Source organism: Lynx rufus, unplaced genomic scaffold (genome assembly GCF_022079265.1).
Source record: "Lynx rufus isolate CCGP_SWC_20201006 ecotype Redwood Valley unplaced genomic scaffold, mLynRuf1.p SCAF_3, whole genome shotgun sequence".
Lineage (NCBI taxonomy): Eukaryota > Metazoa > Chordata > Mammalia > Carnivora > Felidae > Lynx > Lynx rufus.
The window spans coordinates 154110016-154137968 of NW_025814845.1; the positions used below are offsets into that span (position 1 = coordinate 154110016).

The following is a 27953-nucleotide window of genomic DNA, read 5'->3' on the forward strand; positions in this document are numbered from 1 at the left end:
AAGATTGTGACATACCCACTTATGGAAGGACGGACCGGAAAAGTGTCTTTTTTAGAGGTCTTCCGACTACCCCCTTCTCTCACCTGTTTCCTCCTTATCTCAGGGAGCAGGAATAAGTCTCGCCAAAATAAGTAAACAACGAAAGCAAAAGTGGTAAACAGATGCTTAAGACTCAACCGTTATTCCAGAACCAGGAAGTGGAGGGCTCGCTCTTCTCCAACCTCGCCGACCTGAGATTTCCAGAGATTCGGTGAGGAAGTATCTTAAATTTCATTCCCATTTCAAACCGTTAATAGGTTTCCAATGACACGGAAGCCCTACAGCACAACTGGGCAGCTTCTTTCTCCCTGATCCGGGCCAGACCGCAGAGGACACGCGGAGGCCAACGAGCACCCGCGGGACCCGCGGGAACCGCGAAGTACAGGTTCCCGCCCCGCTCTTCCGGGGTTTCCCTGCGCCGACTGGAATTAGGGCGGAGCCTCCAGAGCGCGTCCCTCGCGATTGGCCCGCGCCTCTGTCACTCAGCGCGCCGGACGGAAGGGGTCGGGAGCCGCCCCGCTCGGGTCCCGAATCCTCGAGGTGGGTGGGAGGGGTGGGAGTCAAAGTTACCGGCTTGGGAACCGGTGGCCACAGCTATGGAGCTGGGCCCCGCCGTGTCCCCCGGGCCTTCCCGCTCCTTCAAGGAGGAGCTGCTCTGTGCCGTCTGCTACGATCCCTTCCGCGATGCCGTGACTCTGCGCTGCGGCCACAACTTCTGCCGCGGGTGCGTGACCCGCTGCTGGGAGGTGCAGGTGACGCCCACCTGCCCGGTGTGCAAGGACCGCGCGGCCCTCTCCGACCTGCGCACTAACCACACCCTCAACAACCTGGTAGAGAAACTGCTGCGCGAGGAGTCCGAGGGCGCGCGCTGGGCGGGCCACCGATCCCCGCGCCTCTGCCGCCTGCACCGCGGCCAGTTCAGCCTCTTCTGCCTCGACGACAAGGAGCTGCTGTGCTGCTCGTGCCAGGCCGACTCCCGGCACCAGGGGCACCGCGTGCAGCCAGTGAAAGACACTGCCCACGACTTTCGGGTAAGAGCGGCAGTGTGCGGGAGGTGGCCGAGAGCGCACGTGGCGGCCGTGTCCCTGCCGGACCTTGGCACCCCTGACCCCGCGGCTCCCTTCAGAGCTGTGTGCCCAGACCTCGCCCCCTCGGACTCCGCTAACCTACAAGGGGGTCGGGCCAGGAGGCCTGCGAGGGGAGAAGAGGGAAAGTAAACAGGAAGTGTGGGAACTGGGGTTACACGTTGTTCTCAGGACGGCCCCACCCACTTCTGAAGGGCCGAGCCCCTGCACCAGTTACCCCAGCAGGGTGTGGCTCAGGCCCATTTGAGAAGCACAGGAGCGGGTAAAGCCCAAGGATCTTGGAGTTTAGGGCAGTCAGGTTAGAGGTGCGGGAGCCCAGGACCTGGGGAGCCAGGGATAAGGTCTTCCAAAGTGGGTCACATACTTCCCGGAGCTGGCCCTATGTATTGTGGAGGAGTGGAGAGGCTTTTGGCCCTGGGCAACTGGTTTATTCTGGATCACCCTCCGCGCCCCAATGCCTAGAGTTCCAGTGGCTGTAAATAAAGTGAGGAATGTACAGGGCAAAAGTAACATGGAGAATACTTTGGTATCGGAAGGGGAAATGATCAGAAAGTAAGGATTAGCCATCTCAGGAGTTTTCACAATTTTTGACCTTTAGCCCATGGTTTTTCCATTGTGATCCAGAGCACTCATATGTATGTGCCAATTGAAACAGAAGTTCTGTGAAAATGTCTATTGTACTCTGGCATTGGCTGTTATTTTATTTTTACTGATTGATTTAAAAATTGCACAGGGTGGGGCACCTGGGTGGCTCAGTCGGTTAAGCGTCCGACTTCAGCTCAGGTCACGATCTCGCGGTCCGTGAGTTTGAGCCCCGCGTCGGGCTCTGTGCTGACTGCTCAGAGCCTGGAGCCTGTTTCAGATTCTGTGTCTTCCTCTCTCTCTGACCCTCCCCCGTTCATGCTCTGTCTCTGTCTCAAAAATAAATAAACATTAAAAAAAAATTTTTTTTTTTAAAAATTGCACAGGGTGTGAAACACTATTTCCTTAGCTATTAACACATGGGTCAGACCCACTGGTTAAGCTGGTAGGAAGCTGAATGTATTGAAAAGGAGGTGCACTGGTCTCCAGACCCTGTTTTCTTTTCAATGCCTTTTTTTCTTTTTTTTTTTTTAAGCTTATTTATTTTGAGAGGGAGAATGTGTGCATGAAGGAGGGAGGGGCAGAGAGAGAGAGAGAGAGAGAGAGAGAGAGAGAGAGAGAGAATGAGAATGAGAATCCCAAGCAGGCTCCACACTGTCAGCGCAGAGCCCAATGCAGGGCTTGAACTCACACGGTGAGATCATAACCTGAGCCCAAATCAAAAGTCCGATGCTTAACAGACTGAGCCATCAGGGCACCCCTAATGCCTTTCTTAAGAAATATTGAAAGTTGGTTACAGTTTCATTGCACATTTTGACAGAGTTCAAGTAAAGGGGAATGTTAACAGAACGCATGTTTGAATACCACAGTAACTTGCCAGAGGGATAACCCTGTAACGCCTGTTGCCGTATTTAACAGTGGTCCACAACAATGCTTTTTCCCATACTCTCTGGCACAAGTGCCAGGTCCTGATTTGGTACAGCTAAAGTAAATACTGGGCATTCTGGGGGCTGGGGTTGAGGTGGGGCGGGGCACCATGGATCAAGTCATGGCTCATCACCATGGGACTGGCACAGGTACAGAGCAGGAAGATGGGCAGGGGTCGAGGCCAAGAGCACTAAGGCAGAGCCCCCAGGTCTGGGTTAAGCCGGGATTCACAGTTAGTGAGTCAGGTGCCAGGAAGCACATACGGTCTAATGACAACTTCCTGTTCATTCAGCAGATGCCTTGTACTGCTAGGTCCCAGGGATACTGCAAGACATGAGATAAACAACATGTCATACCTTCAGGGAGCTTGAAGCAGAGACCTGAGGGATGAGGAGGTGTTAGCCAGGTGAAGGGGGTGAGGGAGGGTATTTCAGGCAGAGGCAGCAGCATACATAGGGGTCCAGAAGCTGGGAGGCCTAACTCTTCAGGCAGTAAGAGGATTTCAGAGTGGTTAGAGTGAGAATGGCGCGCAGAAGAGGCCTTGAGGCTTGGCCTTTATCTTAGAGACTTTAGGGAGCAGTAGGAGGGTTTTAAGCAGAGGGATGATGCTGTCAGACTGATGGGCACCTAGGGTGACCTATGAGGACAGAGGGAGTCCGGTCCCGAAAGATGTGAGGAGAATGCAAGCCATGTGTGCTCAGCCCTTCGCAGGGTGGGACTCAGTCGTGCGTTAGGCACCCGTGTCCCAAGGACCTGTTGTGTGGTGTTACGGACCTGTTCGGGGTGCTGAAGCCACAGAGGTAAGACCGAGCCCTCGCCCTGTGGAACTCGCACTGCAGTAGGGGAAGTCAGACAATAAATAGTGCTGGGTGACTGGGCGGGGAGCAGCGTGGGAAGGCTGGAGAGGGGAGAGCAGACTGAGGGGCTTCTGTTGTGTGCGGTGGGCAGCCCTGAAAGCTTCTAAATAGGGACTTTGTGGTGAGCTGTGTGTTTAGAAAGATCACTTGGGCAATCATCTGAGGAATTCGGTAAAAATAATAATCGAACCAGCCGACACTATTTTTTTATAATTTTTTTTGGTTTATTTTTGAGAGACAGAGCACAAGTGGGGGAGGGGCAGAGAGAGGGAGACACAGAATCCAAAGCAGGCTCCATGCTCTGAGCTGTCAGCGCAGAGCCCGATGCGGGGCTCAAATTCACAAATGGTAAGATCATGACCTGAGCCGAAGTCGGACGCTTAACCGACTGAGCCACCCAGACGCCCCCAGCCGACACTTTTTGAGCACTTACTATGTGCCTGGTCTCTTGAGTGTTTACATGTCAACCAATTTAATCCTCACAAAAACCCTATGAGGTTGCATATTGATCTGCTATTGCTGTTGTAATAAATTGCCACAAACACGGCAGTTTAGCACAGCACAGAAGTATTTTCTTATGGTTCTGGAGGTCAGGAGTCCTGAAATCCAGGTGTTGGCAGCACTACGTGCCTTTTGGAGGCCAGGACAGAATTTATTTCCTTGCCCTGTCCAGCTTTTAGAGGCCCCTTTCTCCATCATTCTAACGTCTGCTTCTGTTGTCTCATTGCCTTCTCTGACTGACTCCCCTAACTTCCTTTTAAAAGGACCCTTCGATGACTTGGGCCCACCTGGACCATCCAGGATAATCGTCCATCTTAAAATCCATAATTTCATCCTACCTGCAAAGTCCTTTTTGTCATATAAATAATATATTCACAAATTCTAAGTTTTAGGATGTGGACGTCTTTATTCAACTTGCTACACGTAGGTATTGTTCTCCCCATTTTACAGACAGTGACATTGAGTCTCAGGTGACGTAACTTGTCTGAAGTCACAGGGTAAGTACTATATACAGTTCACCTGGGGCCTTGTTCAGCCCCTACTCTGGTCATGGACTTTGTGAGAAACTTCTCTGGTCCCTGGGGAAGACTTTCCCTGCCGGTTCTCTGTTCTGGGAGCTGTGAGGGCAGCCGATTATGTAGGAGTTTTAAGAGGCTTGAGTGGGTAAGAACTGCCATCAGTGGGTGCCTACTGTGTGCCAGGCACAGTATGTCCAGCAGAGGACAGAGGAGTCCTAGCCCTTGGCTTCTTGGAGTCAGACATAACTGAATAACAATCACACTAATTAGGGGCATCTGGGTGGCTCAGTCGGTTGAGCGTCCGACCCTTGATTTCAGCTCAGGTCATGATCTCATGGTCCGTGAATTCAAGTCTCACAGAGCCTGCTTAGGATTCTTTGTCTCCCTCTCTCCCTGCCCCTCCCCTGCTCACTCTCTCTGTCTTTCTCAAAAATAAGTAAATAAACTTAAAAAAGTGTGTGTATATATATACATATATATATATATGTATATATATATATATATATAATCACCCTCGTTGTAGTTTCAGGGTGACATTCCCATGAAGGACAGTACAGGATGTGACCCACTGTGACAAGGCAGCCTGCTTTTGTCTGCTGGGGCATGGAAAGGAGTCTCTGGGGAAGTGATTTCAAGAGACCTGAAGGCTCAGGAGGAGTTAGCTAAGTGAGGGGCAGCAAGCAGCGGTGGTGGGGCAGGGGGCAGGGATGCAGAGTAACCCAGAGACGTCTGGACGGGGAATGAGGGCATCCAGTCCAGGACAGATCGCAAGGGGCACGAAGGGCATGTTAAAGATCTGAGGTTTTGTCCTACCTACATACGTGGGGCATGAAGGAAGGAAGTGCTGAGATACCCAAACATGGCATAAGTGTTTGATTTTTTTCTAATGTTTATTTATTTATTTATTTATTTTTTGAGAGAGAGAGAGAGGGAGTGAGTGCGCATGAGCCGGGGAGGGGCAGAGAGAGAGACAGAAGATCTCAAGCAGGCTCCAGGCTCCGAGCTGTCAGCACAGAGCCCGACGCCAGGCTCAAACTCACAAACTGCGAGTTCATGACCTGAGCTGAAGCGGGCGCTTAACCGACGGGGCCACTCAGGTGCCCCACACATGACATAAGTGTTTCAACCAGATCCCTAAAAGTACATGTTGGGGCTTGAAGGGACATCCACTGGCACGTGTTTCTCAAACCTCAACAATGTACCCGTTCTTCTTCGAGGAGAAACTGTTCTAACACTGTGAAATAAAATATATTCCTTACATACAAACACTAAACTAGTGTAAATTCCTCCTATTCCACACATAGGCAGTAAAACAGACACACAACACTTACAAATTAAGCACAAACAAAACAAAAATCAATTCACTTCTAGTTCAGATATTCATTACAAGGCTTTATTTTGCTGAAACTCAGGCGCTGCTCCTTCGGTGGCTCTGAGGCTTGTCTGGCAATACTCGTGATACCCCTTTACCCTCTTCTGTGTGATGACTTGATTTGCCAGCCTCAGTTTCCCTCTTCGAAGAACCAAAACTTGGCTGTGATGTAATTGGCCTTCATTAGATCTAGCCTATCCTTTACTTGTTAGGTGTATTTCTGTTCTTTCCCTTTTAGGCCGAGACAATGAAAGTCGTATAGCTTGGACATTGTTAGCAAATACAGACTGGTCCTGAAGTTGTAGGAACTGAAAGCATGTGTCGGCAGTGTTCATTAGGTGACTCAGAAAAGGTTTACCTTAGGTAGGTGTTTTGGTTTTGGTTTGTTTGTTTGTGCAGGTCATTGAATGAAAACACTAACTGAAAACTCTTCCTGGAAAACTTGCAGATCCCCAAATATAGAGACTCGGAGCCAGAGGGCACTGTGAGGAGATGATTCCATTTTACTAGTGAGAAAACAGAAACTTGGAGAGATACAGGAATTCGTGACAGTCGCAGGGAGTGAAAAGGGTACACGCAGGATTAGAACTCAGATTTCCTGAGTCCCAGTCCAGTGTTTACTCTGCCTTGCAGAACCCCCACAAAGTCCCAGGCCTCGAACTGCCTTGTCCAGATCACTTTCTTAGGCGTCACATGGGACTGACTTGAGAGCCATTCTCTGCCCTCCAGCTTCTTCTGCACCAGCCCCAGCCTGTTCCCCTTCTGGGATTACCTTCTTACAATTAGTCTGGCTAAATCTTAGCCTGGAATATTCCATGTTTTCCTTAAATCTCCCCCCTCATAATTTTCCCCCTTTTCCTAACTACACACCCCCTTCTGGACCCCCCCCATTATGGGCTTGGCCCTACCAGATCCAAATTGCATGGAGGACATTGATTGCCTGCTTGGTGAGGCATGTGCCCAAGGGCAGGGATGGGGTCTTACTGAACACTGCTTATTGAGGCTCCTGAGTTATTGGACCCCAGCACAAGGCACCATGGTGGACACCTGCTTCATAAGCACACCGAGGGGAAAGGAAAAATGGGAGACTGGGTTGGAGTTGGATAGGAAAAGGATCTGGATGAGATCGAGTTGTCTTGGATGCATTTATCCTATGCATTTAAGAGGCCTGGGAAATAACCCGGAAGGAGAGTTAAGTCACCTGGTGCTAAGTGGCACTTAGTAGTGAGAGTTAACACATGCCTGGTGTGCTCTTTTAAGTACTTTACATGGATTGACTAGTGGGAACCTCACAGCAATCCTGTGAGCTAGGCAGTCTCATTCCTCTTACCCACATGAGAAAACCATGGGGCAGAGAGAAGAAAATGAATGCTCCTAATGGGGCAGCTGGGATCTGAACTTGGGTGGCAGGGTGCCAGAGCTCTTAGCTGCTGTGTCAGTCTGCCTGGAAACAAACATTTGAAATAGGGAAAGTAACAGGAACCAGAGGCAGATGCCAGGACACTGGTAATGGGCTGGGTAAACATGGACCAAGAACTGTTCTTCATTTTTACAGTGAAATTTCAGAGACATGCCTTATTTCTTAATTAAAAAAAATTTTTTTGAGAGAGGGAGAGGGGAGGGGCAGAGAGAAAGGGAGAGAGAGAGAATCCTAAGCAGGCTCCACACCCAGCACTGAGCCCAACATGGGGCTCAGTCTCACGGCCACAGGATCATGACCTGAGCTGAAATTAAGGGTTGGATGCTTAACCGACTGAGCCACCCAGGCACCCCTCTAAGGTATGGAGCCTGATGGCCAGTGAGAGAGAGCTTTGCCAAAGTTCTCGCCAGTGGTTAGTGACAGAGACACTATTTATAAATCAGGTCTCCTAACTTTCAGTCCAGGAGCCAGTGTGGAGTAGTGGAAAGACCATGGACGTTGGATGCACTCATTGACTGGGCAGGTAGGTAGGTATGCACATCCGCTTTGTGCTGAGACCTGGGGATATGCAGGGACAAGACAGTTTCTACCCTTGCAGGGCAAGCGTCCATTCCTTCTGCAAAGGTTTGTTGAGCACCATGTGTGGGGCGAGAGGACCTGACCTTTCCTGGAAGCCTGCAGCCTTTCCAGGAAAGTGAGGTGATTATCCAGGGTAGTAAATGGGATCATAGGGTTGTACCTGAGAGCTGTGAGAGCCCACGAGATGTACCTGAACTCTGCTGGGGAGATCAAGGCGGCTCCCTGAGGAAGTGAGGGGAACCTGAGCTGAGTTTTCACCGCCACGTTGGGATTGTTGGACGGTGCAGACAGGAATCGGTCAGAAGCAGCAGCATGCATAGGGCCTTGGAGGACAGAAAATCTGGCTTGGGGCAGACATCCCTGGCTGCAGACATGACCCTAGCACTTCGATAAGTACTTGAGGGGCGCAGTGACCATCTTGGGAAATAGTATTTATTCTTTCTCTTACCTGCACCCTTCCCATTTTCTGTTATACCACATAGCACCTGTGTTAATGGATAATTTGGGCAAAATAACTTTGTAAAATCCTTAGGGTTAATTATTAAATATATTATTGAAACTTGCTGCTTAAAGAATCAAATTGTAATTTTTAAAATCAATGACGTAGACCTTATAATCACATTCTGAACCTTTTAGTGTAAATAAAAGCTTCCTGTTCTGCATGTTTATAACTAACCTTGAGTGTTGTAATTTGAAACTAAAATCAGAGCTCATTTGCTCCTTTGGGCTTGGGGCCTGGTCGATGCTCCACATGTGTCACAGGCCATTTAGCTCCATCCAGGGCAGTGATGACCCATATGAGTCCCGACCAGGCTTCACGCCAGAGCCCCCACTAGGAAGCCAGCAGCTTCTGCTCATTCAACACACTGCTTGGGCTATAATGCAGGTCCCTGAGTGGTCAGTCCAGTTGGATACACGTATGTTGTGTGGTGTTAAAATCCGAATATCTAAAACAAATGTGAAAAGTGTATTGTTTAGATTCATTTGAATTCACACTGTTTACATGCAGTATTTCCTAGACGAATCACAAAGTGCACGGAAAGGGAAAAAGTGGAATAAAACATGCACAGTAAATCCCCAAATAGGAAGAAAAGGAAATACTGAACAAGTGGGAGAAATAGGTGGTAGGCTGGATGACATGTTGGGTTATGTTAAATATTCCAGTTAAATCACAGAAGTTGTCAGAGAAGAAAACAACCTAGTTTTGTGCCACTTAAATAGGATTATGACAATGGACGGAAAAAAAATACATTTGATAAAGTTCGGTATGCTTTAGTACTTAAAAAAAATTAGCAAACTAGGAACGGAAGGAACCTCATTAATCTGATGAAGTATAACTCCTGAAAAGCTTAGAGCTAATACCATATTTAATGGTGAAACACTGAAAGTTTTCTCATTATGGCCAGTTCTATTCAATTTTGTATTGAAAATTGTAGCTAATAAAATAAGTCAGGAATCATAAATAAAAGGTATAAGGTTAGGAAAGAGGGAAACTACACTAGTATGATCTGTAGATGACATGATTACATGTATCTGTGTAGAAATTTCTGTTGCATAGGAAATAAAAAGATGCTATGGATAAATTATGAATATAAATAAGTTTAGACAGAATGCCAGTTGCAAAAAGATTAAAATTTTCTGTATATCAGTAGCAAATATCAAATAAAAAATACAATGGTATAGAAAATTGAGTTTATAACAATAAAGGTAACAAAGATGCAGATCTCTGGCCGGGTGGCGGGGGGTGGGGTGGGGAGAAGTGGGGAACAATTTCATTGAGAGACATCAAAGACTAAATGGAGGATATACCATATTCATAGATGAGAAGGCTCACTATTTACAGATGCCAGTTATCTCCAAACTGAGTGTAGAGTCAGTACTATCCTAATCAAAATCCCAATGTGATTATTTTGTGGAATTTGGCAAGCTAATTCTAACATTCGTATGAAAACTTTAAGGGACAACGATTGCAAAAACATTCTTAGGAGATATTTATTACATATTAGATATTTATTAGATATCTATATTAGATATAGAAATATTATAAAATATATTTATTTTACAGCTGTAGAAATTAAGGCTGTGTGATATTGGCAGAGGACAGACAGGTGGACCAGGGAAACAGACTAGAGAACTGGAAACATATCTGCGTTTCATGTATGGTAGAGGTGGCCTGTGTATCAGTGGGGCATGCTAGAACTCTTAAATAATGGTTCTGAGGCAGCGAGCTCTCAGGTCATACCATTCACAGGATAAACTCCAGGTATCCACGTTGGACCCAAATGAGAAAGGAAAGCCACAAAGCTTAAAAAATGATAATAATGTAGCAAATTAATTTTGTGACCCTAGGGTATGGGAGTATTTTTAAAACTAATTCTAAAGGATAAGACCAATACATTTGACCATGTTGAAGTTAAGAAATATAAGCGATACAATAGAAGATACTTATTACACATCTAACCCATGAAAGACGTTGCACATTTACAATAAATTCCTACAAACCAGCCGGAAAATGGCAGGCAACTCCATTAAAAAATGGTTGAAAGACGTGAACGGATTAAAAAATAAATATCCAATGGTTAATGAACACTTCATTAACATCGCTTGTGTGGTATTAGCTAGTACAACTGCTTTGGAAAACGGTTTGGCGTTAATCTTCTAAAGCTGAAAATACACACACCAGTGTTTCTGCCTCCAGGAGTATTTTGCACAGAGACAAGTGTACGTGTATATGTGATGTATGCAGGAAGATATGTGCTATTTGTATTACTTGGAGAGTGTCAATGACCCAACTGTCGATGAACACAGAATGGGTAAATGTGTATTCATACACTGGAATACAGTGCAACAATGAATGAGTAAACTTACATACAGTAACGGATTTGAGTCCTGTAAACCTTACATTAAGGTTAAGAAAACAAGACACACAAGAATGCACACAGAATGGTTCCATTAATACAAAGTTCAGAACCAGGAAAAACTAAAGTATATTGTTTAGATTAAGGATGCATACATGGGTGCATAGAACTATGAAGAGAAGCAGGGAAATACATTCAAATAAGGACCCTTGTTTCCTCTGGCAGCAAGAAGGGGTTACGATTCAGAAGGGACACATCCTGGGTGTGGTTACAGAGGTGTTCACTTTATAACCTTCTGTACTTAACCACATGTATGTGTATTTAAGGCACACATATGTTTTATGCCAAAGCAAATAAGTTGTCAACAACAGAGATTGAAAGGTAAAAAACAACTCTTTAAACCTGGGAGAAATTGCCGGGATTTCCTTTCATTGTGGGAGGAAAGCTCTCGGTAAGTGACAAGAAATGTTTTCATTTTATAGGTTTTTAAATTTTTGAGGTAGACTTTATATACAACAAGATGCATAGATCTTGAATGTTGAATCTGAGGAGTTCTGACAATTATCCACACCCTATACTTGCCACCCCAAACAAACTAGAACATTTCTGTCACCCTGGAGAGCCCTCTTCCCAGTCAGAGGCAACCACCTGATTTCTGCCACCTTCTATTAGTGCTGACCATTCTTGAGCTTCACATAAATTTTAACAACTTACTCAATAATTTTGACAACTTACTCAACTCCTCTGGGCCTTCTTTTCTCCTTTGTGTAAGTGGAGTGTAGTGCCTGCCTCACAGGAATGTAAGAATTAAGTAGCATGATATTTATAAAGTGCTTAATCTGATGCATGATGCACAGTACATGTCAGTAGTAACTCTTGTTACAAATAGAACCATTGGTGGATCTCATCAACTCACACCTCAGAGAAGGGTCATTTTGGGGTTGTTCTTTGCTGCATTACAGCAGAACTCTCATAGTGGTTGAAGAGTTTGGGAAAGGACAAGGGACTTTTGCACCCGGCCCCCTGCCATCTTTTTTAGCCCGTAATCGAAGGCAGAGGGCTGGGCTGTGTTGTTTTGGGACCAGCACACCCCTGGGTAACGTGTGGGCAGTTCCTTCACGCCTGTCATCCACGCATATTTGACACGTCACAGAACTATTATGTGACTTTGTGACAAGACCTCTTGTCCCACAAAATAAAACATTAGGGTGATATTTCACTGGTCTTGTGGGAGGTTCATACTGATTTTATTTTGCTACTGGGGAGGCTCACCTTAGAGATGTTATTCTACAGAAAATAATTTTTAAAAATGTGTTATATATTCTCAAGGAGATCATAAAAATGACCAAAATGAATAGAAAAGAAAACAAAATCTGCAGAAAATGAAACGAGGTATCACTTTTGGACTACGGCAGTTAGAAGAATGGGCTATGGAGTAAGAGACTGCCCAGTTATTGCTGCATAACAAATTACCTCCAAAAAGAGTGGTTTAAAACAGAAAATGTTATCTCACAGTTTCTTTGGGTCTGTAATCTGGGCATGACTTAGCTGGGGGTGTCTGCCCTCAGTCTCTCATGATGCTGCAGTCTCATCTGAAGGCTCGAGTAGGCCAAGGTCACCATTCAAGCTTGCTTATTTGCCGGCTCATGTGGTTGCTGGCAGGATTCCGGTCCTGTCGGGCTGTTGGGTGGACGCCATCCTCAGTTCCTAGACCCGTGGGCCACCCCATAGACTAGATCACAACATAGCAGCTGGCTTCCATCCAAAGTGAGCAAGCAATGTAGGGTGAGAAGGGGTATGCACAGGCTGTTGGTCCCCTATCTTGGAAATGATCTCCCTTTGCTTTTGCAACATTCTGCTGATCAGAAGCAAGTTGCTAGGTCCAGCCCACAGGGAGGAGATTCCACCATGGCACGAATGCCAGAAGTGGGGATTACTGGGACCATTTCATTCATTCATTCATTCGAAGTGCTTATTTTTGAGAGAGAGACACACACAGTGCAAGTGGGGGAGGCACAGAGAGAGGGAGACACAGAATCGGAAGCAGGCTCCAGGCTCTGAGCTGTCAACACAGAGCCCGATGCAGGGCTTGAACCCACGAGAAGTGAGATCATGACCTGAGCCGAAATTGGCCGCTTAACCGACTGAGCCACATAGGCGCCCCTGCTGGGACCACTTTAGAGGCTGCCCCTTTCAATCTGCCCTCTGGCCCCCAATGATTCATGTCACCCCACCCCTGCCACATTCATAATATACTCACCCACTCCCAAGATCCCCAAACATCTTGTTATAGCATCAGCTCCTGAATCTCATCATCCGAATCAGGTCCAGGTGGGGATGAGGCTTTTGAGGACAAATCTGTATCTTCTATCGCCGCATAGCAAATCACCCCCAAAACTGGAAACTTAAAGCAACAAATTGCCCTATCTCACAGGAGGGAGGGATCACCAGGGGCCATCTTAGAAGCTGGCTGTCACCACTGTCTAGATTCACATCCTTATTCTGCCATATACTAGCTGTGTGCTCTTGGGCTAGTCACTTCCCTTTTGTGTGCTTTTGTTTTTTGTTTTTTAATTTCTAAAACGAGACTAATATTATTCACCTAATAGAGATAATGTTATGATTAAGTAACATAATCTATAAAGTAATTAACACTTTCCCTGGCAAATAGTAAATGCTGGCCACTTATAATTAATGCCATTAGAATTGTTACTATTTTTCCAAAGAAAAAAACCTGGTAAGCTTTCTCAGAATGATAAGTGAAAAGGCTAACGATGGAAAGAAATGGATAGGCCTTGAATACAAAAGGTAGGAATCCAACCTAAAACTGGTAGTGAAGTCCAAGGAGATCAGAGCAAGAATGGTTAAGTTTAAAAAAACAAAACTACTAAAACCAAAGTATTTGCTGAAAGCAGTGATGAAAGTGTTTCCCATGGCTCCTGTACCGGTAGAATATTGCCACAAGGTAGGGATGTGGGGAGATCTGTGTTTAGATCGGGCCCTGTAGGAATAACTGGACCAACCTGCCATCAGATCTGTTCATTTCTAACTGCAGGCCAGTCGGGTTTAGAAAGTGGGAAAGAGAGCCTGTGAGCACACGGTCTATAGAACTGGCACACAGGTCAGGGGTTCTTGGCTTGCCTGGACCAGCTTTAGGCCTGAGCGGGATGCCCTTCTACACTGTACTGTGGCCAACTTGCGAGGGAACAGGCCCTGTCTTCCCAGCTGTACCAGGTATGAAACGAAGGGGCCGGTTAGAAGGGATCTGAGAGCACTTCATGCTAAAAATGCCGGATTGGAGGTCAGGGCTATGGACTTCCCTTTCTGCTGTGCTTTGCAGCATGTGGACAGACTGGGTTGAGTAAACGGTTGAGTTGTGCCCACACTGACATTGGACTCCAGTTGTAAATGGGGTGTGTCCCCCCCTGCCTGGCCTCCAGCCCTAATGTGCCTCCTCCTTGTATCTCGCGCAGGCCAAGTGCAGGAACATGGAGCATGCGCTGAGGGAGAAAGCCAAGGCCTTCTGGGCTGTGCGGCGCTCCTATGAGGCCATCGCCAAGCATAATCAGGTGAGTGCACTGACTGAGTGGGGAGATTAGGGACACCTGAGATATGGGGGGGGAGGGGAGAGGTGAGGGTGGGCCCACCCTGGCTGTGGGTATGGACACAAAATCATCCTTCCCTAACTCTGAGGGTCTAGCACGGTCATGTTCTAGGTTGCTGATTGTGGCTGCACCGCCATGGCCTCTCTAAATCGCTGGGCACAGGCCATGCCAGCAGCCACGGAAGTGGCTTGAAAAACTACCTGTGCCATCTGCACTGTGCTTTCAGTCTAACTTCAACACGTGCTGCACTTGACCATCCAACCCAGCTGCTCAAGCCAACAGTGACCTAGGGCTCTTTAGCTCCTCCTCTTTCCCTCTTACTCCCCAGGTCCACTCCATAGCAGTCCTGTCTCCTCTAACTGCAAAATACATCATGTCCACCTGCCGTTCTGTTTCCAGCGTCCTGGCCATGTCTCCGTTGTTTCTCACCTGGCCGCGTACCAGGGCCCCAGCCTTCTGCCCTTCTTCTGCAGTCCGTCTCCATGGAGTGGACTGATGTTTTAGAAAAATACGTTGATTGCATCACTCCTCTGCTTAAAACTGTTGAGATCACACAGTCCAGACTCCTCACCGTGGCCTTCACGGCCTTCATCCCACCCTTCCCTGCTCCTCGGTTTCATCTCCTCCCATGCTTGGCTCCAGCTACATTGGCCTGCCTTCTGACCCTCACGTGAGCTGTCTCCTCCCGGATCTCCCATAAGGGGCACTTTGTCATTAGTATCTCAGCTCAGACGTCCCTTCGGAGAATCGTTCCCTGATCACCCTACCCAAGCAGCCTTCTCCTTTAGTTGCTCTCATATGTCCCCATTTTGTGTTCTTTGGAACACTACATTACCTGCAATTAACTTCCTATTTTTTTTTTTTTTATTTACTCCCATTAGAATGTAACGAAAGCAAGCGCAGTAGTATCTGAGAGGATTCTTGGCACACAGTAGGTGATCAATAAGGGGTTGTAAATTGAATGAATGGTCTCCCCTCTGTCCCCACTGTCATTGTCTATGCCTGGGCACCCTCTCTTCCTCTGAGTCCTGTGCAGATTGGCAGCCGGGTTTCTGATGGGTTGTCCTGGCTTTGTTCTGTCACCCCCTGGGTGAGTACTTCTACTAAGTACAGCTCAGCTGAGACCTACCTGGCTTGGGCTGCCTGGCACTCCCCTCCCATGCCCATGTGCCCACGGGAGGGGACTAGGCTTGAGAAAGAGCCTCCTTAACATCTGGCCAAGGAGTTTCCCCGAGCCGCAGAGCTGGTGGAATAAGGTAGAAGAAAGGATCGTGAAAGGTGGGTGGCCAGGGCAGTAACGGCAAAGCCGACCTACTCCCAAACCCAAGCCTTGTCCTCCAGGCACATCCCTCACCCCCTGCAAGCTAATTCCCTCATCTGCGGAAAGAGAGCGGCTTCCTCTTACTAGAATGTTTTTAAACGTTCACTTGAGAGGATGCATGTGAAGTGCCCAACAGAAAAGTCCTTCCAACAACTCTCGCGTCTTAATAAACCATCCAGCTGGATTTGAGAGGTGTTTTCACTGTTGCAGTGAATCATTTTGTCATACCGTCAGAGCCAGAACACACGTTGAGCTTCCGATCCAGACAGGAAGTGACTGGAACCTCCCACCCTGTTCCGATCCAGACAGGAAGTGACTGGAACCTCCCACCCTGTTCCGATCCAGACAGGAAGTGACTGGAACCTCCCACCCTGTGGTCAGAACACTCGTAGTGAGTTGCTTTTCCCGTGGTCGCCGTGGAATCCTGGAGCTCTGCTTCTGTGGCTTGAGCTCCTTTGTGGCCAGCCCCATCCATTCACGTGGCTGGCCTCGTCGGGACTGCAGTGGAGGTGCCCGGGGCATGTCCGTAGGTCCGGGTGCTAGCACCTGTCTGCCCGTCCCAGGCGCTGTGCAACTCTCGCGTGGCCAGGTGTCAGATTGCAGGACTCCTATGTGATTCATGCTTTCCCCCTGAGTCCAGTCTGTGCAGGCTGTTGAGGGAAGTGAAGGCTTTGATGTTTACCCCTTTAAGGCTCCGGATTGCCAGCCGGCAGGGTAGCTAGACTTGACTTTGCACTGGCGGGGTTTTCCTGCCTGCTTTTTTATCTTTCTGTGGGACAGAAATCCTCCTGCATTTCACTGTCTCTCCCACCACGCACAACCCATCATTTGGGCCTGGTATTTCAGCAGTACCCTCCCATTTGCATGCCTTTGACAGTTAGTCAGTTTGTACACCGGCTCATGAGTATAAAGCCATTTGTGTTTCTTCTGTGAACACCAGTTCACGTGCTTTTTTTTTTTCCCTTGAAATATTTGCCCTTTTCTCTAGTGGATTCATAGGAGTGCTCTGTATATTAAGAATAACAGTCTGTTATCCGTTGCAAATATTTTTCCTCGCTTGTCATTTCTTTTTCAGTGAAACACTTTTACCTTTTCTGGGTCATTTTCACTTTTTCGGTGAATATTTTGTCACATATTGTCAGAGCCATGAGCATATTATTCACCATGTACTGAACTTTTCAATCTCAAGATGAGATAGTGACCTGCCATTGCTACCGCACACATTTCGAGTTGTTTTTCCAGTGGTCATCTTAGAATTGTATTTTTGTACTTCACTTTATTAGTAGTCTCTTGCCATTTAGAACATGTCATGTTTAGGGCGCCTGGGTGGCTCAGTGGTTAAGCATCTGACTCTTGATCTCAGCTCAGGTCTTGGTGTCAGGGTAATGACTTTAGGCCCCATGTTGAGCTCTGTGCTGGGCATGAAGCCTACTTTAAAAAAAAAAAACAACAACTTCTTATTTTTATATCCATTCAATGATCTCCTTTGAGGCTTCTCAGTGTTTTACTGTTGTACAAAAGGTCTTTTTCATTCCAAGGTGAAAAATATTTCTCTGCTTTTTCTTTGAGTGCATTTATGGGTTTGTTTTAACTTTTAAAAAGCTTTTTGTAGTTACGATTAGGAGTGTGCATATCGTTAATGATTTGGGGTTTTTTTAACTTATTTTTTTAACGTTTATTTATTTTTGAGACAGAGACAGAGCATGAACGGGGGAGGGTCAGAGAGAGAGAGGGAGACACAATCTGAAACAGGCTCCATGCTCTGAGCTGTCAGCACAGAGCCCGACGCGGGGCTCGAACTCACGAACCGCGAGATCATGACCTGAGCCAAAGTCGGATGCTTAACCGACTGAGCCACCCAGGCGCCCCAATGATTTGGTTTTAAAGTAAATACTTCCTACTCTGTTGGGAAGCCTCTGGGTCAGACAGATTTGAAGTCTTAATTAAGATTGGAAGGCAAATAAGTTTTATTTATTTTTTTTAACTTGTTTTATTTTTTATTTTTTAAAATCTACATCCAAATTAGTTAGCATATAGTGCAACAATGATGTCAGGAGTAGATTCCTTAGTGCCCCTTACCCATTTAGCCCATCCCCCCTCCCACAGCCCCTCCCGAAACCCTCAGTTTGTTCTCCATATTTATGAGTCTCTTCTCTTTTGTCCCCTCCCTGTTTTTATATGATTTTTGTTTCCCTTCCCTTATGTTCGTCTGTTTTAGTCTCTTAAAGTCCTCATATGAGTGAAGTCATATGATTTTTGTCTTTCTCTGACTAATTTCACTTAGCATAATACCCTCCAGTTCCATTCATGTAGTTGCAAATGGCAAGATTTCATTCTTTTTGATTGCCAAGTAATACTTCATTGTATATATCTACCACATTTTCTTTATCCATTCATCCATCGATGGACATTTGGGCTCTTTCCATACTTTGGCTATTGTCGATAGTGCTGCTATAAACATGGGGGTGCATGCGTCCCTTCGAAACAGCACACCTGTATCCTGTGAATAAATGCCTGGTAGTGCAATTGCTGGGTCGTAGGGTAGTTCTATTTTTAGTTTTTTGGGGGAACTTCCTACTGTTTTCCAGAGTGGCTGCACCAGCTTGCATTCCCAGCAAATAAGTTTTAAACATCGTTGTTATTTGCAAGGCACTTGGGTGGCTCAGTCGGTTAAGTGTGCAACTTCAGCTCAGGTCATGATCTCACGGTTGGTGAGTTCGAGCCCCACATCAGGCTCTGTGCTGACAGCTCAGAGCCTGGAGCCTGCTTCAGATTCTGTGTCTCCCTTTCTCTCTGCCCCTCCCTTGTTTATGCACTCTCTCTCTCTCTCTCAAAAATAAATTAACATGCAAAAAATTTTAAAAATACATTCAAAAAATAAAAAATGGTTCTTACAACAACAGTTCATTTCTGCGATTCAGTATTTCCCTTGCTGTTGTGCACCTAACCAAGATACAGATTAGTGTGTGTTGAGGAGGATCCAGACGATAGGCGTCATCTAGAAGCAGTGATTCGATTTGAGATTTCAATTTATCAAGACAATCTCATTAAGCTGTGTGCTTTAAACTTACAACTCTGTGCTGATAAAACTGCACCTGCATTTTACCTGTCGGGGGGTCTGCTCATGGTTTCCTTTGAAAACAGAGCTCCTTTGCTAGAAACCTCCGAGTCACGCGGCCAGGCGCCGGCCGAGGGCTTCCATCCGAGGCTGACCCTCTGTGGCTCCGTCCTGCTCTCTGCCGCAGGTGGAGGCTGCCTGGCTGGAAGGGCGAATCCGGCAGGAGTTCGACAAGCTTCGCGAGTTCCTGAGAGTGGAGGAGCAAGCCATCCTGGATGCCATGGCCGAGGAGGCGAGGGAGAAGCAGCGTCTGGCTGAAGGGAAGATGAAGCGGCTGGCAGAGGACACAGAGGCTCTGGCCCATGAGATTGAGCGGCTGCAGGTGGAAATGAAGGAGGATGACGTTTCCTTTCTCATGGTGAGGGGCTTGCCGCCTGGCTTCAGTGACAGGGACCAGGTGTTCAGGAGCCGGTGGGGAGCCGGAGGCCCCCGGCCCCGGCCCACCCCGTCTTCCCATAGTCTCGGGGTGCTGGGCCCTCGGAGCCCTCGGAGGAAGTTCTCTGCCCATCAGGAGGCCAAGAGGGTTTTCATCAGAGTTCACTTCTCTCTGCCTCTGTCTTCTTTCCTTCTCCCTCGCCCTTCCTCTCTTGTACTCACTCTTGCTCTCTTTTCCTTTCTTCTCTCTCTGCTCCAAATGGAGTACTTGCTAAATAAGCTTTTTATTTTGGATTAATTTTAGATGTATGGAAAAGTTGCAGGGATAGCCCTGAGTGCCCCCGTACTCCTCCCTTGTTTCTCCCATTGTCGACACCTTACATCATCTTGTGGCACATTTGTCCGCGGGAAGCTGACCTGGGTGTGTTGTAATTAACTAATGTCCAGACTTCTTTGGAGTCACCACTTTTTTGCATTACTATCCTCTTTCTGCTCCAGGGTCCCATCCAGGGGCCCACAGTGCATTTAGTTGTCCCGTCTCCCAGTCTCCCCTGGTCTGTGACAGCTTCTTCTTTTCTGTTTTTCATGACCTTGGCAGTCCTGAGGAGTTCTGGCCAGATGGCCTGTTCTCCCACCTGGGCTTGTCTGATGTTTTTCTCATGATTAGACAGGGGTTATAGGATTTTACAAAGAAGACAAAATGGAATATTCTAGAGTTATACAATTATTTTAACTTTTTAATGTAAATATGACATTTTGATATTCTCTATTGTTTTCTTAAGAAAAGGGTGACTTTGGGGCACCAGGGTTGGCTCAGGCAGTTGGGTGTCAGACTTCAGCTCAGGTCATGATCTCACAGTTGTTGAGTTCGAGCTCCGTGTCAGGCTCTGTACTGACAGCTCGGAACCTGGAGCCCGCTTTGAATTCTGTGTCTCCTTCTCTCTCTGCTCCTCCCCCACTCACACTCTGTCTCTCTCGCAAAAAGAATACACATTAAAAAAAAAATTTTTTTTTTAAATAAAAGGGTGACCTCTTTCTCTCTTTAAAAAATATCTATTTAGTTGATTTTTTTTATTTTTATTGCTTTCATCCCCTGCCTCCTGCCCCCCATGAGTCACTAGGTCTTTATAGAGATGTTTCTATAATGGAAAGCTAGTTTGGAAATCGATTAGGATGGTGAGGTATCTCCTCCACTTAGAGAACAGCCGAACCCTCTGGAAAGGGGACTCTTTGTAGAGTGGATTGAGAAGGGACAGGGACATCTTCCATTCAAGCTGGGTGGGTGTAACATCCCCGCCAGGGACTGTTGGGGTTCTCTGCGTCATACAAAGCTTTGAATCCTGATGTCTCCTGTCTCCAAAGTGCCCCTGATAATAAAATCATTTGGTGGATTCTAAAAGCTAGATTCCTGCTGAAATTGGGAGTGTTGTCTTGCCCAGTGACCAGTGTGCTTTCATGACCTTTTTTTTTTAAGCTTATGTATTTATTTTGAGAGAGACAGAGTGCAAGTGAGAAAGGACCAGAGAGAGAGGGAGAGAGAGAATCCCAAGCAGGCTCCGTGCTGTCGGCACAGACCCCAAAACGGGGCTTGAACCCACAAAACTGTGAGATCGTGACCTGAGCCGAAATCAGGAGTCAGATGCCTAACTGACTGAGTCAGCCAGGTGCCCTGATTTTTTCTTTTTTAATGTAACAGTTTTATTGAGATAAAATTCACATATTGTATAATTCACTCATTTAAAATGTGTAGTTCAGTGGTTTTTACTGTAGTCACAGAGTTATACAGCCATCACCATAATCAGTCATAGAATTAGTTTTACCTCCCCAACAGAAACCCCGTACTCTTTAGCTGTCACCCTCCTATGCTCCCCCACTCGCCCCACCATCAGCCCTCAGCAAACGCTAATCTACTTTCTATCTCTAAGGATTTGCCTAGTCTGGACATTTTCCATAAATGATTTCTATAAATGGAATCACATAACATGTAGCCTTTTGTGACCAGCTTCTTTCACTCTGCACGTTTTGAAACTATATCTGTTGCAGCCTGTATCAGTACAGGACTGAATAATACTCCGTTGTGTGGATATGCTACATTTTATTTACCCATTCATCAATTGGTGGACATTTGGGTTGCTTCCACTTTTTAGCGATTATGAATCATACTGCTATAAACATTCATGTGCAAGTTTTTGTGTAGACATATGTTTTTATTTCTCTTGAGTATGTGCCTAGGAATAGATTTACTGAATCATACGGTAACTTGTAAGTTTAACCGTTTGCCAGGCTGCTTTCTAAGCAACTGCACTGATTTTATAGTCCCATCAGCAGCGTATGAGGGCTGACTTCTCCACATGCTTGCCAACGCTAACTTTCTTTGAAAATGTCTTATTATTTTTAAATTTTTATTTTAAATTTTTTTTTTCAACGTTTATTTATTTTTGCGACAGAGAGAGACAGAGCATGAACGGGGGAGGGGCAGAGAGAGAGGGAGACACAGAATCGGAAACAGGCTCCAGGCTCTGAGCCATCAGCCCAGAGCCCGACGCGGGGCTCGAACTCACAGACCGCGAGATCGTGACCTGGCTGAAGTCGGACGCTTAACCGACTGCGCCACCCAGGCGCCCCTAAATTTTTATTTTAGAGAGAGAGCGTGAGCAGGGGAGAGAGAGGGGCAAAGGGAGAGAGAGGGAGAAAGAGAAAGAGAACTAAATTTTTATTTTAGAGAGCGTGAGCAGGGGAGAGAGAGGGAGAAAGAGAAAGAGAACTAAATTTTTATTTTAGAGAGCGTGAGCAGGGGAGAGAGAGGGGCAAAGGGAGAGAGGGGGAGAAAGAGAAAGAGAACCCTAAGCAGGCTCCGTGCTGAGCACGGAGCCCTGTGTGGGGCTCAATCCCGTGACCCTGGGATCACGACCTGAACCAAAATCAAAGTTGGACACTCAACCGACTGAACCACCTAGGCACCTCCTGACTGTTTTTTAAAATAGCCATTGCCGTGGGTGCAAAATGGTATCTCACTGTGGTTTTAATTTGCATTTCTTCAGTGGCTAATGATATTGAACATCTTTTCACGTACTTGTTGGTCATTTGTATATCTTTGGGGGAACTGCACATTCAAATCCTTGGTCCATTTTTTAAAGTGGGTTGCTTGTCTTTTTGTTGTTGAATTGTAACAGTTTTTAGGCATTATGCACACTTTGCAGGTATGTGATTTGTAAATATTTTCTCCCATTTTGTGGGTCATTTGTTCACTTTCTTGGTAACTTCCTTTGAAGTACAGAAGCTTTTCCTTTTGATGGAGTCCGGTTGGTCTGTGTTTTCTTTGCTGTTTATCCTTTTGGAGTCATATCTAAGAAACTATAGTCTAATCCAGGGTCATGAGTTTTATAGGCTTAGCTCCACATTTAAGTTTTGAGTTAATTCAGAAAATTTTGGGTGTGGTGCAGGGTGGGAATCCGTCTTCAATCTGTTGCATGTGGACGTCCGGTTGTCCCACTGAAGACCATTTACCGAAGACCATTCTTTCCCCAATGAATGGCCTTGGCACCCTTGTAGAAAACCAACTGACAGTAAATGTGAGGGTTTACTTCTCGACTTTCAGTGTCCATTAGATCTGTATGTCTGTCCTTATGTTAGTACCACGTTGTTTTCACTACTCTTGCTTTTAGTAAGTGTTGGAGTCGGGATGTGTGAGCCACCAACTTTGTTTTTGCCCAAGATTGTTTTGGCTATTCTGGTTCCCTTGAATTTCCATACGAATTTTAGGATCACCTTGTCAGTGTCTGTAAAGAAGCCAGCTAGAATTTTGATAGGAACTGTATTGAATCTGTAAATCAGTTGGGGGAGCATTGCCATCTAACAATGTGAAGTCTTCTGGTCCATGAACATGGGATGTAGGGCTACTTTTGAGATCAGAAACTTACTTTTTTTTTTTTCCCTGTGCTTATGGCTCTGTTTTTTGTTTGTTTGCTCGTTTGTTTGTTTTTTCTTTTAGAAACACAAAAGCCGAAAACGCCGGTAAGTTGCCAAAGCTGATGGAGGGGAGGGGAAGAGCAGGCAGAAATACCAGGGGTGCCAGCGCCAGTGGCTCCAGGGCCAGGCAGGTAATGAAGCCAGCTGGGTATGACCCAGAGGGAGTGGTGGGGACGGGCCAGGTGGACAGAGCCCTCCTTTGAGCCATTCCACTTCCGATTTATGCTGGTGAAGTGTTGTTTTTCTGAGTGTGGAAAATCACCGTCCGTTGTGTGGGGAGAGAATGTGTCATCTTGCACACGACTTGTATTTCTCAGGGGGCCATCCCAACGTTTAAGCTTATTTCTTGGTTAGCCCCTCCCTCTGAGCGCCTCAGGGACACACTGGTTTGTGTTGATGTCTGTTGGGCTCACAGCGATGAACTGTATCCCAGTCACCGCTGTACGAAGGTGAAAGAGAATGCTTTGGAGAGTAGGGAGTTTCCCGGCACCGAAGGTGTTCAAAGCGAAGGCCAATGATACGTTCAGACATTGGGACTAGGGGACCCTTACGGTCCCTTCTGACTCAGACATCCCATGAGCAGATATGTAAGTATGCTTTGTGCCCTCAAGAAGGGGAACTGTGTCTGAGAACCTCCTATATATATTTATCCCAGCTGGGGCAGGTTGAGCCCTAATACTGAATCCTGCAGAGAGCTAGGAGCAGCCTAATTGGCTACTGGCTCGTCTCCCATCAGAGCCCAGCCCAGGTTTGTCATGGGTAGGATGGCCAGGGAATGAGTCCTGTCGCCCGTGGCCGGCTGACCCAGTTAGGCCCAGGATGCACGGCCCCAGCCCTGCCCACCAGGCCTTCCCTCCCTTCCCAGCCTCTTCTGCACCATGGAGCCAGAGCCCGTCCAGCCCGGGATGCTCATCGACGTCTGCAAGTACCTGGATTCCCTGCAGTACCGCGTCTGGAGGAAGATGGTCACGTCCGTTGAATCTGGTGAGTGGGGGTGTGGGCAGGGTTACAGGAAGGGGGGCGGGTACTTTACGTGAGGCACAGAGCCAGCTGCACTCCTCTCTTTTAGCTTCCCATCCTGTCGGACCTTCTCCAGCCTCTTTCAGACAGGTGCCTGGTGCCCTCTCCACCCCCAGCCCCACCACTCAAAACCCTCTGGCAGAGCCCCTGTCTTTGGGTCCTGACACTCGGCCACCTCTGCAGAAAAGAGGAACTGGCTGCCCTCTCTGTTCGGAACTGGACCGTGTAGGTTATGGAAGGTCTCCTCCTTTCAGGATCGCCTTTCCAAGGTGACACCAGGCCACGCGAGTCACTGTGTTGGGCGCTATGGACTGAGTGTTTGTGTCCCCTTACATTCGTAGGTTGAAGCCCCAACCTCCAATGTGATGGCATTTGAGGTGCGGCCTTTGGGAGGTGATTTGGGTTACATGAGGTCATGAGCATAGAGACCCAGGATGGGGTTAGTGCCCTTACAAGGAGAGGCACCAGAGGGCCGGCTTCCTCTCCCCTCTGCCCAGTGTGAGGACACAGCAAGAGGCAGCCGTCTGTGAGCCACGAGGAGGCAGGGCCTCACCCAAACTGAACCACGCTACAGCCCAGCCTCAGACTTCAGTCTCCAGAACCATGAGAGGGACATTTCGCTTGTTGAAGCCATGCAGCCCGGGGTATTTTTGTGTAGCAACCCAAGCTAAGACGTGATTTTGTAGGGAGAAATGTGTGACTCACCCAGAGGGATGTTACGTGCTTCTCCAAATCGTCATGGAGTTTTGTGAGCACCCGGGGCCCCTGCTTCTGTTGGTTTCCTGTGGCTGCTCTAACAAAGGACTGCACACTGGGTGCCGTAAAATGACAGATTTACTTGCTCTCGCAGTTCCAGGGGCCAGAAGTCCAGAGTGCTGGTGTCGGCAGGGCCGTACTCCCTCTGAAACCTATAGGGAGGGCCTTCCTTGCCTCTCGCTGGCTTCCGGTGTTGGCCAGCAATTCTTGGCCGGCAGCTGTAGCCCTTGGATCCCGGCCCTTGTCATCACCTGGCCTTGTCCCCTCGTGTGTCTGTGTCCCTTCTCCTTTCTTTGGCAAGAACAACAGTCATGTTGGGTTAAGGTCCCACTCGGCTCCTGTCTGATGTCATCTCAGTCACATCTGCCATGACCCCACTCCCAAATAAGGATGCCTTCTGAAATACTGGCGGTTAAGACATCCCCATCTTTTTCAGTGGGGCACAGTTCAGCCCATAACCCTGCCCCTCAGCCCTGGACAGCTCCCTCCATGCCCTGGGGCCAGTTGGGACACAGCTGGTCACTTTGGGGGGATGGAGGCATCGGCTGGCGTGGCAGGCAGGCAGCACCTAAGGTTTGCTGATTCGCCCCCGCTGTCCCCCTCTGCTCTCAGTGCCTTTCAGCTTCGATCCCAATACCGCTGCCGGCTGGCTCTCGGTGTCCAATGACCTCACCAGCGTCACCAACCATGGCTACCGCGTGCAGGTGGAGAACCCGGAGCGCTTCTCCTCAGCGCCGTGCCTGCTGGGCTCCCGCGTCTTCTCGCAGGGCTCCCACACCTGGGAGGTGGACCTGGGGGGGCTGCCCAGCTGGCGGGTGGGTGTGATGCGGCTGCAGCAGGACGCCGGCGCCGAAGGCCACTCGCACAGCTGCTACCACGACACCCGCTCGGGCTTCTGGTATGTGTGCCGCACGCAGGGCGTGGAGGGAGACCACTGTGTGACCTCGGACCCGGCCACGTCAGCCCTGGTCCCGGCCATCCCCCGCCGCCTGCGCGTAGAGCTGGAGTGTGAGGAGGGCGAGCTGTCTTTCTACGATGCGGAGAGCCACTGCCACCTCTACACCTTCCACGCCCGCTTCGGGGAGGTGCGGCCCTACTTCTACCTGGGGGGCATGCGTGGGGACGGGCCTGCCGAGCCTCTGCGCATCTGCCCCCTGCGGATCACGGTCAAGGAGGAGCTGGATGGCTGAGGTTGGCCCGGAGCCGGATGGATGCTGCCTGGGACCGGGTCCGTGGTCCTGCTCTCTTTCTGCCCTTCCTCAGTCCACGTTCACCTCAGTACCTCTGAACTGACTGCCTCTGCCAGCATCTTCCTGCTGACCTGTCTTGTCCTATTCCTATGGCTCCAGGCCCCAGACCTTCTCCTTCATTTCTGGTCCCTTCTCTGCCCACGGTTAAAAGTCATCCAGGAGACCCCTCACTCCCCAGAGGCATGGCACCTTCAGGATGTGAATTTTCTAAACCCTAATGCCAGGATTTCTGGGGATGACATTTGCTTCTAGAATGGGCCTGTTTTTAAAAAAAAAATTTTTTTAATGTTTATTTTTGAGACAGAGCGTGAGCAGGGGAGGGGCAGAGAGAGAGGGAGACACAGACCCCGAAGCAAGCTCCAGGCTCTGAGCTGTCCGCACAGAGCCTGACGCAGGGCGGGCCCAAACCCACGCACTGAACCCGCAAGATCATGACCTGAGCTGAAGTCCAACGCTTAACCGACTGAGCCACCCAGGCGCCCCTAGAATGGGCCCGTTTTAAAACGTAGGTTTTATTATCCAGGTATGGCAAGGCCAGTGGACCTGGAGAGGGCCGCAGTTGAAAAGAGATTGTTATTTACAGCTCCCAAGAGGAGGGCCCCACCGCACCTTTGGGAGTAGCCACACAGGGCAGCGTCAGGGGAAGCATCAGGGTCCGTGAGGAGGCAGGGGGAGTTGAGGAAGCACAGGTTGGAGACTTTATTGTGGTTTCAGCGATAGGAACAGGTGGGGCAGTGCTCTGGGTAGACGGGTTTGAGATCTTCTAGTTCGAATCATTTTGGCAGGCTCTGGGACATAGGGGCTGTCCCCAGTTGTCAGGGATGATCCAGAGGGGAACCTTGGCCCCCAGTGTGAGAGCCAGGTAAAGGAAGTGGTTGGGGGTATAGCTCAGGATGGGTTGGTTTGCATATGAAAGGCGTGCTTACCGGGGAGTTGATTGCTTTCTCCTGGGAGGAACAGGTTCCCCAGGCCCGTGAGGCCCCAGATGCCAGAGCCTCAAGAATACAGAAAATAAGAAAATATAGTTCATACAGGGCTGCTGCTGTGGCTTTGGGGCAGGACCTGGGCTCAACTTGTCTATCACTTTATACCAGTATTTTAAAACTGCTCCCCAGGATCCCCTGTGGTCCCCTTGGGGAATAGGCAAGGCTGCCCATCAGATTAGCTCTGATTTATCTATTTGCACTTCTTGGACTATTTCACTTAAAAAACACTTTTTTTTTTTTTACATTTTAGCCTTAAAAAGTGACTTATACAACGCAAGTGGAAAAAACCCCACAATTTAAAAAAGCACAGTTTAGACCCGTTCCTTCTCTGGGCTTCAGTTTCCTCATCTGGGGATGAGATAGGAGGACTGGGAAATTATGTCCTGTGATTGCTGTGGAAGAAACAGCTCTGATTCGTCCTCATAAAGTAATGAGGGACCCCTTTCATTCAGGTCTGGGGTGAGAAGGGCGGGAGATGGCCTCGCTTGGCCTTTGCTGCCCTCCCTGGCCTCAGCTGCTTGTCTTACACCCTGTCGCCTTTCGTGTTATCATCCTGATTGCTTCTGCCCCCTTTCAATTCCTGTTGTGCCTACAAACTTGCACCTCCATCTTCCTCCTTGCTCATGCCTGCAGATAAATGTTGATTGTCCGCTTGCCCTGTCCCAGGAAACGGCGTGGTAGGAGGAAATACTGTCCCGTGGGGGTGGTGGTCTAATCAGGGGGCACGTTCCCGACCAAGGACTCGAGTTCTTTCTTCCCCCTGTGCCCCCACCTCACAGAAATGGGCTTTTAAAACAGAAATGACGACTCAAAAC

General features: G+C 48.0%; 1 protein-coding gene across 2 annotated transcripts; it reads left to right on the top strand.

The window, feature by feature from the left end:
- The first annotated feature begins 571 nt into the window (after window positions 1-571).
- TRIM35 (tripartite motif containing 35) lies at window positions 572-27953 on the top strand. 2 transcript variants are annotated; one of them, XM_047090530.1, is made up of 6 exons: window positions 573-1070; window positions 14212-14307; window positions 18910-19140; window positions 23149-23171; window positions 23992-24110; window positions 25515-27953. In XM_047090530.1, exons 1-6 carry the CDS (start codon window positions 636-638, stop codon window positions 26090-26092), a joined length of 1482 nt encoding a protein of 493 aa, XP_046946486.1. In that variant the 5' UTR covers window positions 573-635; the 3' UTR covers window positions 26093-27953. The 2 variants fall into 2 exon arrangements, with proteins under 2 accessions (XP_046946487.1, XP_046946486.1); XM_047090531.1 differs by lacking the exon at window positions 18910-19140 and having other exon boundaries at window positions 572-1070.